At 40.7% G+C, this 10994-nt stretch overlaps 1 protein-coding gene across 1 annotated transcript; it reads left to right on the plus strand.

Annotated features, from left to right (window-relative positions):
• Positions 1-297: 297 nt before the first annotated feature.
• On the plus strand, positions 298-1395 carry LOC140226716 (heparan sulfate glucosamine 3-O-sulfotransferase 1-like). Its single transcript, XM_072307155.1, has one exon. It carries the CDS (start codon positions 298-300, stop codon positions 1393-1395), a length of 1098 nt encoding a protein of 365 aa, XP_072163256.1.
• Positions 1396-10994: the final 9599 nt, after the last annotated feature.

Here is a 10994-nt window from a genome sequence, read left to right on the forward strand (position 1 = left end):
CTCTCTCCCTCTCCCTCTCTCTCTCTCTCTCTCTCTCACAATAAACCATAACTGTACACGGTTTAGTCTAGGCTACTGTTCACATTCTGTATGTTTAACAATACTGAACATCGATTGTCATTTTTGTTTCTATTCCTAAATCACATTGTAGAACTATCTTGAAAAATTACAGCTGGGTTTTTGTTTATTCTACAAATAGTAAATAATGCTTTTGAATTAACTTAATTTTGCCATAGATTATTTTATTTGTGACACACCATCCTTTTTGTCTGTATTTTCCTTCACAGAAAGACGGCCATGGCACAGTCACGAGACAGCGTAAGGTCCATCGGCCTGGGCGCCATTTTGGGTGTGACGGTGACGCTCTGTTTCGCCTACCCTTTCCTGGACCCAAGACTCACCTCTCCCGTCACTAAATACTTTTCCCCGATAAGGTCCGAATATGACGTGAAACCATCCCAACCTAAATCTACCGCCAGTCATCTACAGAGGGCGCTATCCAGGAAGTCCGACGGGCGCGGTCGTGCGCCGCCGAAAGAGTCCGCCCCTCTGCTGAAAAACATAACATGCCCGGAGGACGGAAGGCCTCCCTCGCTCATGGCAGCCCTGGATTGCAGGCGGCGCCTTCCGACTGTTATCGGTATTGGTGCCATGAAATGCGGAACGGGGGCTCTCTCGTTCTTTCTCGAGGCACATCCATACATCGTTCGCTCTTATTCGCAAGAGGTTCACTTCTGGACTAGGCACTTCGAGCGAGGAATGGATTGGTATCGTGAGCAAATGCCGATTTCCTCCAAGTATCAAGTAACCATGGAAAAGACGCCCGAGTACCTTCGCCATTCCAACATCTCCGCGATGATTAAAAAGCTGATGCCGTCCACAACGAAGTTCATTCTCGTGGTCCGGGACCCGTTCTCGCGAGCCGTGTCCAATTACGTCCACCATCTCGCGATGAAAGGAAGAGACAAAATGAGCCGAGAGACGTTCGAGGCGTCAGTTTTCGCCAAGGATGGCAGCATCGTGCGCAATAACTGGGTCATTAACGGAGGGATTTACGGCAAATATTTCCAAAAGTGGCTGGCTGACTTCCCTCTTCGCCGTTTCCTGGTGATCGACGGCGACCAGTTGCAGGCGAACCCCGTCCCTATCCTCCAGGAGGTCGAAACATTTCTCGGGCTCCCAAAGTACTTTGACGAGTCCTCCGTTTACTTCGACAATGAGAAGGGATTTTACTGTCGAACTCACGAAGACCCTGAAAAACGATGTCTGGGGCAGGCCAAAGGGCGCCCGCACCCGGTAGTGAGCAAGCAGGTTGAAAACAGGGTCCGCGAATTCTACCGCCCGCGAAACGCAGTGTTTGAAAGAATGGTGGGCAAGAAGTTTAACTGGAAGTGAAGACGCTGATAAATCAGAACGATTCCTCTTGTCCACTGCACAGTCAATTTGGATGCCTGCCCACCTAGTCACCAAAGCTTTGATATTCCATGAATACACAAAGCCCTGTATTTGCTTCCATGAAGTTCTCCATCATTCCGCCATAAATGCAATGTGCAAATCCCTTTTAAACTCTGATGTCATTGATCTTGAAACAAAATTGACCATGGATTGGCCGAGGGAAAGAGGGGGTTCTCCCGAGATTCTTCACGTGAAAGCGTGTGTGTGTGTATGTGTGTGCGGGGGTGGCTTTCACCACTAACATTTACATCAGGTTTACAATCACTATTTCTTTCTATCCTTCCTAGAAAAATACGCATTACGAAACAATCCTTGATAGGTTTAGTTTGAAAATGTCATTTTTAGCCAAATGTTTAGTGACCTTGACCTCAGTCCAACATGTTTATGGAGTTTGCCCAGAATTTAAATTACTGTAGCTACACAATCACGTCGAAAGTACCACAAAAACCACAGAGCAGATTTTCTTAATCCATTACAAGTTGCGATAGCCATATCCCAATTGTTCATCAGTCAGATTGAGGGTTTGTTTTGAAACACAAATTTCCTCTACCTAGATGTTCTTTGATTAAAAAAAGGAAATAAGTTTGTTAATCCGAACATTAATTGTGGCGTTATTCCGAAGGTTCATAACGACTACTAAGGTTTGTTAATCAAAAAAAAAAGAAGAAAAAAAAAAGAAAAAAGGAGTTCGTTATTTTGAAGTTCGTTATCTGTGTCAATAAGGTTCCTTAATCGAATAATGAAAAGGAAAAAAAAAAGTGCAAATTAATGAACCTTATTTCCTTACTAACGAACATTGGGAATAACAGACCTTATTTTATTTTCGGGTTAATGAACCCTCAGAATAACGAACAGAGGAGCCGTCAACAAAATGTCATGCCGGCGTAGGTTGGTCTGTCTGTTTGTTTGAAAAATAGTGTTATGAACGTATTTCATCTGGATCACAGTGGGTCCACTGATCGACGGATGGGCAACCATTCAACATAATCCCTCCTGCACCATTTGGATTAGAGACATAAAATCACTTTTCTGTTAATGTGGATTCATTGTATTGACTACTGTAAAATCGTCTTTTTATATGTATGTTTACTTGCTTTTTTGTACAAGTGAAAAGCAGTATTCCCACTGTGACAATAAAATATTGAATTCACTTAAATATCTTGGATTAGTTTATTGTTCTTCGTGTTGTTGTTTTCTTCACATTTCAGAGAATTCCCGGTTGAAATGTTGGCTTTTCCATTCTCACCTCTGTAAACATTACGAAATGCAGTTGGTTGTAACAGGAGCTCCGTAGGCGGTAGTATATGCAAGGAGGTTTTATACATGGAGTTCCAACTAGCGGTAATTTATTCAAACAGTTGTCAGATTTCTATTGATGTACAAAAGAATTCCACAGGTGCACTTGTGCCTTTGATGATCGATGTTCCAAGCCGCCGTCTTGCTGAGCAATCTGAAGATTCATTTTGAACATTATCATAATGTTGGCCATATTTTGCTTTTTTTTCATTAAATAAAATGAAATTTCACTTAATAATAAAACGTGAAAAACAAAAGTCAATTCCGGTCAGAAATTTGCGCAAAAGTGTAAATCAGAGCTGTATTATGTGAAAATGTTTAAAACTGTACCATCCTGGAAAGCTGGTTTTATCACTTTTCGACTTAATTTCCCCATATGAAACTAACATGTAATAATCTTCAAGTATAATTCTTTATTGATAGATATTATATAGATGATGACTGGCGGGGGAGGGAACATACTGAATGTTCCACCCGAAGGGTTTGAAATGCTATTGAGGGAGGTTATAAGTCCCGAGACGAAGTCAAGGGACTTATAGCCTCCCGAAATAGCATTTCAAACCCTGAGGGTGGAACGTTCGGTACATGTTCCCGACAACAAAAGTCATCATCTGTTATATTATATGGGTTAGTCAAATACGTCAACGTCAACCACCAAAGATCGCAGAGATTCAGTGTATTGCACTTTATCCGTGTAGCTAGCGTAGCCCGACCAGACGTTTTTACTAGTAATACGCAGTGCGCTACACAGCGACTGGGCTGTAGTTACATGTGTACGATCTTTGCAACCACCAGCATGCATGCAGAGTTCGAGCACAGCAACGCACTCGATCGCTCGCTAGCGCAGAACCAAATTCACTGTGCGCGCGTGGGTGGTCGGTCTTAGGAATTCTGTCATTTGTTATGTGAAAATGTTCTCCCATATGGGAAGAACATAATGTTCGCCCATGGGCGAGCATAACGAATGTACCTCCATCACGTGACTCTGTTTAGCCAATCACTAACCGGTATTTGACTAATCCATTTAATATGTCAGATTAATGCCCGCGTGTGCCCAGTCCAGTAATTTTCAATTTCATTTCAGCATTTTTTCCTCAATTTCTGTTCGCGCACCCTCGTGTCTGTACCACCTAGCTTTTATAAAAAGGGATAGCGAAAAGTAATTACCATCACAAAGACATATCTTCCTTTGAAAGTGGCTGGTGATTATGCAATGAGACACGAGTCAATTGTCTTCGTATCGGCGCGGCAGATCCTGTTTGGCACATGCTTCAAATATTTTTGAGCGGCGGCTGCGAACATAGATCAAAGGGAATAACTCTGTTGTTACTCCATCTCTTCAACCTCCTTGGTATAAGTGTAGTGTAATTGTAACAGGGACTTTGATGAGTTTGATTTAATTTAATGAATTCAGTGGAATATTTAAGTATATAAGCAGATAATTCATATACAGTGCACTCCCGTTACAACGAACACGGTTATAACGAAATTTCGTTATAACGAAGTAAAACTTCTGGTCCCAAAATTAACACCATTAAAGCCTATGGTACAAAATTCGCTTATAACGAACACGGTTATAACGAAATTTTCGATATAACGAAGTGTTTTCCGAGCGCCACTGACAAAGAAAAACAAAAGAAATTTGCTCCGTTATAACGAAATGGGAATTGCTTTCGAAAATACCTAGCGGAAAAAGCATTTGTAGTGTCTCTGCACGGGCGAATGCTTCACATCACTGTGTGTTCGCTCCTTGTGTCATGCACAGTTTCTGAGGGGAACTTGCGTTTAACATTGTAATAAAATAATCCCTTCCCATTTCAGATAGCTTTCCAGTGAATGACGAGTATTCAGCAAACAGAATATGATATATATGCGTGGTTTCCTTGTTTTCGTTATATATTGTATTTGTTCGGTTATAACGAAATTTCGTTATAACGAAAGAAAACTGCCGGTCCCGAGCATTTCGTTATAACGGGAGTGCACTGTATGTTGAATTGCGCTATGATGAGATTTGTCAGAAAACATAGAACCCGCAGAGGAATTAAATTTTTGTTTATTGCATTTTGAACCCAAACAAATCTTCACGCTGTGTTATTTATGTGTCTCAGATTAGAGTAAAGTAGCACAGTAAGTTCCCCCTGACACCCTGCAATCACTATAAATTCTGAAACTCGGTACTCGGTTTAACTAATTTATAGTTGTTCAAACGTAAAAGTCTGAAAATCATCTGGAGGTCTCCTTTTTAATACACAAGTAAGTGTGTATGTATCATTATGACGCCCTCGTGGTTTCAATGTTTAACATTTTACTGAAATGAAAATAATACAAATTTGACACCAAAATGTTGAGGAGGTTGAACTCAACGATATGATACAAGCAGCGCAATGCCCCCCCCCCCAAAAAAAAGCAATAGCCTTCTGCATGGTTTTTAGCCGACTAAGGGCCTATAGGGAGATGCCTGTATACACATACAACAACGGCGTAGCCAGGATTTGATCTTTGGGGGGGGGGCGGTTAATCTGCGAGGGAGCGAAGCGACCGAGCCCGAGCGAGGGGAGCAAGCGGGGGGGGGGGGGGTGTGGGAGGGGGTTTCCCCCCTCCCACGGTAAGAACTTGTTGCATTTTGATGTTGTAAATGGTGCGATTTTGATGCATGTTTTTGCGCGTTTTATCGAATTGAAACAGTCCCACTTGTTTAAGGTACCAATATATTTTCATGTCGATTATCATTGAACAATTTGGCTATTATGGTATCATTTACATAAATGTCTTGTATTAATTCTTACACTGAATATCATGAATGCGACTGAACCCGATCGAGCGGAGCGAGCGAGGGAGGGGGAAGGGGAGGGTGTGGGAGGGGGGTGTCCCCCCTCTCACGGTGAAAACTTTTTACATTTTGATGTTGTAAATGGTGCAATTTGATGCAGGCTTTTGTGCGCTTTATCGACGTGAAACAGTCCCACTTGTTTAAGGTAGTGTCACAAATGTACACACAAGTAGTTATGTACATGTATCATGGCTGTGTGCATGGTTGTTTTAATGTGTATGTACACAGGGTGACCAGATTAATGGAGAACATTCTATATGATATAGATATAGTACATACAGGCTGACCAGATCAGTGGAGAATTTTCTACATGGTATACAATGTAGCTACAGTACATGTATGCATGTGACAGGAAATACATTATAGCTCATTCAATCTAGAATGATTTAACCCATTCCAGAAAATTTTAAGAAGTGCTGGCTGAGTGAGGCACTGCCCTTGTAACCCAATGTGATTGGTAGTTAATTTTGGCAATGATGTTATGCACATATTAGGCAGTGAGTCATCCAGGATTCCTGGAATTTGGACTTGCTAGTATGTTCAGGTATGTGGCCCCAGGTTGGAGAAAATTACAGAATGTACTAGAAAGGGGTGAATGGATAGTATATAAGCAGGAGAAATTCTGAGGTAGGTAGAGTACCCAACACCTCTGCTCTGAGAGTTACGTCACTTCTGGCTCTGAAGCGACTTGTTATAGTCAGTCCTGTGTTACCTGCTGACCTGCTACACAAACTGTGTTTGTGGAGATAAGGCCTGGGAGACATTTTGCCTGCAGAGAATTAATTTGCCTACATTGGAGATAGACTCCATGTTTTAGTGTCAACGGACATTGTTACGGCAAAGCTGTGACGGGCTAGATTCCTTGCCGGACATTATAAAGTGAATCATCATTCAACGCATCAACTGGACGTGGTCGTCACAACGTTTGGATTCTGCGAGTTTCGCCGTGAACATCTATCGTGGATTTTACCCCGGATTTATACTGTGGATTAATGCAACCTGTGCCTTTGGATTTACATCGGAGGAATCATTCATCGGTGCATCAAGGACCATTAATTTGTGCATCGAACATCGTATCTGGACATTCTCAAAGGATTATTTGATTTCCAGGGATATTGCCTGTAAGTGATTCCATTACCGATTTATAATTGTTTATTGATCATTATTGTACTGATGTGAAAACCGATTTCGAGTCTGTACCCACAATATCACTGTTAATAAACCGCCTGAACATCAGTTGATTGTTTCTTTTGTGAGATCATTCTCAGAGTGATTTTGGTCGTAACAGTAGCAGCATATTTTGATATAGATTATTATTGAACAATTTTCCCATAAAATCGTATGATTTAAATACACTTCTTGTATTAATTCTTTTCACTGAATATCATGTTTTTGCGTGTTTTAACGACTTGAAACAGTCCCACTTGTTTAAGGTTGCAGTATATTCTAGTGTAGATTATGATTGCACAATTTGCCAATAATATATATATTATGGTATCATTATTTGTATTAATTCTTACTCTTAATATCATGAACGTGACTGAGCCCGAGCGAGCGGAGCGAGCGAGGGGGAAGGGGAGGGTGTGGGAGGGGGGTGTCCCCCCTCCCAGACACGGTGAGAACTTTTTGCATTTTGATGTTGCAAATGGTGCAGTTTGATGCATGTTTTGCGTGTTTCATCGACTTGAAACAGTCCCACTTGTTTAAGGTAGCAATATATTTTCATGTCGATTATTATTGAACATTATGGCTATAAAATGGTATCATTTAAATAAACGTCTTGTATTAATCTTACACTGAATATCATGAACGCTGTCTGTTCAGCAATCAAACAGAAAAAGCATGCACAACGAGGGTGTACATAGGAGCATTTCCCCTCCCACACGAAGGTGATTTTGCATTTTCAGACCTTAAATTCAGCGATTTGGTGCAAATTTTTGGTGCAATACTTTCTTATCGAAGTGTTAAAATCACGGAATTTAGCTCTTATTCGGCGGAGCTTTTGCGTTTTAAGAATTGAAATAAAGCGATCTAGAACACACTTTTTGTGGAAAATTCGGAAATTGTCATTCCCAAAAGTGTACTAGGTCTAAAGTGGGTAACAAGCAACGGAATGGTGGCAAGATACCTCTCCCATATTCAAGGGAGCCTTTTTTCTTTTCCGTTTTAAGCTTTTAGAAATGAAATTCAACAATCTCGCGTACACTTTTGTTGGAATATCTGGAAAATTTTCAATCAGAAGAGAAGTGTAGCAAGTCTGTGGAAGGAGATTCTATGTAATTTTCTGATTGCAGTTAAACGTTTTGGTGCACATATTTTGTGTCATATTTGGAAAGCTGTTTATTGTTCAAAGTGTAGCAACAGTCTACATGCATGGGGGGGGGGTGAGGGGCGGTCAAGCAGGAAGAAGGCGTGGGCGAGTGTTATCTCCACCCTTCCCGTACGATGGAGCTTTTGCCTTTTTAAAGGGGAAGGCTAGTAACTGATCAGTGGGAATCAGTGAGAATGCTGGAGGATGATTGTTCCAATCCCTGTGGGATTCATTTAAGAGTACATTATATATCTATTGTTGTGTGAAAATTATTTGCTTCAGAATGGTCTCATATTCAAGTAATGTGCAGTTTAATGTTTCCAGGTTAGCGTGCCTGGTCAGTGACAGGGCATTAATCTGCACATTACTTGAATATGAGACCGTTCTGAAGCAAATAATTTTCACACAACAATAGATAGGGCCTATATAATGTACTCTTAATGTACTCTTAACCCTATTCTAACTGGGCTATTTGAGACCAAGTTTTTACTGGGGGGGGGGGGTCAATTGACCCTCCCCCCCCCCCCCCCTTCAGATCTCGGCCGCCGATTGCGCAATTGCCGCAAAATTTTGCCTGAACATAGAGCCGAATGTCAACTACAAGATTACATGGTCATACGATAGAAAAATGTTGATTTCATATTTTTGTAATAAATTAATTATGCAAATTAACGCATGAAATCATATTTTCACCTATAACTCCATCAAAAAGACTGAAGGATTATTAAATTTTTGTGTCAGAGTTCCTCAAGACACATCAAACAATTTTCTTGTAAACAAGATAGCGCAATCAAAATCATTTTCTTTTGTTTTTTATTGTTTTGTTAATTTCTTATGTATTTTGCTGTTTTTTCTATCTTTTGTATTCTATTGGTTTTTTGCCAAAATTTGTTGGAGGCACTTTTTCAAGCTTATCTACGTTAGAATTGATTTATTTCAATGGTTAAAAGTTGTAAAAATCTAATTTATATCAATTAAACCAAAAAACACAGTTTATATTGGATTTGCACACGAAATCATGAATTTGAGCGGTTTTTTGGTTGACATGGACATGCAAAACATTGCATAACTTCAGAACAGTGTACCCGGACGTCGCAAATTTGGTCTCAAAATATGCGAGAGACTTCAATGAAAAAAGTCATGAAACGACGCGGCAAAATCTTTGCGCGTTGCGGAATCGTGGAGCGAAACGTCGAGGGGGGGGGGGTCAATTTGAACCCCCAGTTAGAATAGGGTTAAATGAATCCCACAAGGATTGGAACAATCATCCCTCAGCATTCCCACTGATTCCCACTGATCGGTTACTAGCCATCCCCTTTAAGGTTAAAATTGAGATTTTTCGTATACGCATATTTGATGGAATGTATGGGAAATCATTAAAAAAAATGATGTGGGGGGGGGGCTTAGGGAGAAAAGGGTCGATTAAAAGGGGAAATTTCCCTTGAACATGAGGGAACATTGAGTTTTCGGAATAAAAGTGATAAGTCATGTGCACTCAGAATTATTCATAATTTTTAAAAAACTCTAAAAAGTGTACTAAGGCTAGGGAAAAAGGCACAGAGGGGGAGGGTCTGGGAGGGGGTATCCCCCTCCCAAGCACCAGAGATCTTGCATATTTTGAGCTGAAATTCAACGATCTGGTGCACACTTTGAGTGAGATATTCAAAAAATTATGATCTTATTTGATGAAAGGTTGAAAAGGAGACCCGCTTCATGTGCATGCATACAGTATACACGCATTTTTTTTTCCGCCTCGCAAATCCCCGGTCCAAATCTTGGGGGGGGGGGGGGGGCGACCGCCCCCATCGCCCCCCCCCCCCCCCCCCGGCTACGCCAGTGACATACAATGGACTGCCGTTGTAACGAAGTTCTCGGGACTGGCAGTCGTCTTTCGTTATACTGAAATTTCGTTATAACCGAACACACACACACACAAAAAAAAAAAGAGCGGATAATGTTGCGGCCTGAATCTTTATTTAGTGGTGACCGAAATTTCGTTTTAAAAGTGTTCGTTATAATGGGGGTGCATCGTATCACATAATAATAATAAAGCAGGACCGCCAACATTCACACATCAAAATCGAGGAAGCTCAAGGAGAGTATCAAAACTAAGATGGGCAAAAAATATTTTCCAGAATCAAGGCAATTCGTAGTCTATCACCTGTATGAGAGCGGATCATTCAAGTTTTCAATTAAGGCAAAGTCCCACGCAGAATCAGAAGAATTAATCGGCAGCTCTTTGCATATCTGATTGCCTACATGTAGATTCCTTCTTGCTATAAGTCATTCCTATCGAGTCCATTAAATCGTGTTGTTGTTTTTTTTTTTCCTTCGTCTACTTCTTCTTCTTTTCTTTTCTTTTTTCTTTTTTTCCGTGGTTCTGGGGGTTGTGTTCAGTATCTTGATTTCGGAGCTTTGTAATTGGGCTTGATACGCAACGCGGATGTCCAGAGGAAATCAAAAACAACAACAAAAAACGAGCAAAACAAAACAAAACTCTTCTGCGCAAGCGGAAGACCCGATTTTCTGGAGTTTTCACGTCGGTTCTGGGCCATTTTAGCTCAAATTCACCGACGCAGAGAGCTGTTTGATGCACTAATCATATGGGGGTGCCATTTTTACAGGCTGCGTATACAGCTACGTACTTTAGAACACGACGCAAAGAGAGAGAACGGCCAACGCAAGCGTGGTCTAAACGTCTACGTTGCAAATCTAACCGAGCTTCCTACTATTCATGACGAGGAAGACATAGATAAGGATAAAAAACAAACAAAACAAAAAAATAAACAAAGAAAGAACCAGATCAAGGTAAATTTAGTTTCACCAGTAGGACAAACCTCATATACCTAAAGTGTGAGTTTAGGTTAAATGTGATGACATTCTTGTAAGAGTCCTTATGCTAAAACTAAATTTACCTTGACGATCTGTGTTTTTTTTTTTCAATATCCTAAGCTATAATTATGAATTCATTGTAATCTTTTTAATCTGAATTGGCAACATTTTCAGGAAAGTGAGCATGCTACTTCCTCAGATTGGCAACATTTCCTCTTTTTCTTTTTTTTTTAATACTATATTATTGTATAAAATAAAAGACAATGGTTC

This window comes from Diadema setosum, chromosome 3 (genome assembly GCF_964275005.1).
Source record: "Diadema setosum chromosome 3, eeDiaSeto1, whole genome shotgun sequence".
Taxonomy (NCBI): Eukaryota; Metazoa; Echinodermata; class Echinoidea; order Diadematoida; family Diadematidae; genus Diadema; species Diadema setosum.

What these genes read in the sequence shown, in the direction of transcription:
- LOC140226716 (XM_072307155.1), top strand. Translation starts at nt 298, where the DNA reads ATGGCACAGTCACGAGACAGCGTAAGGTCCATCGGCCTGGGCGCCATT.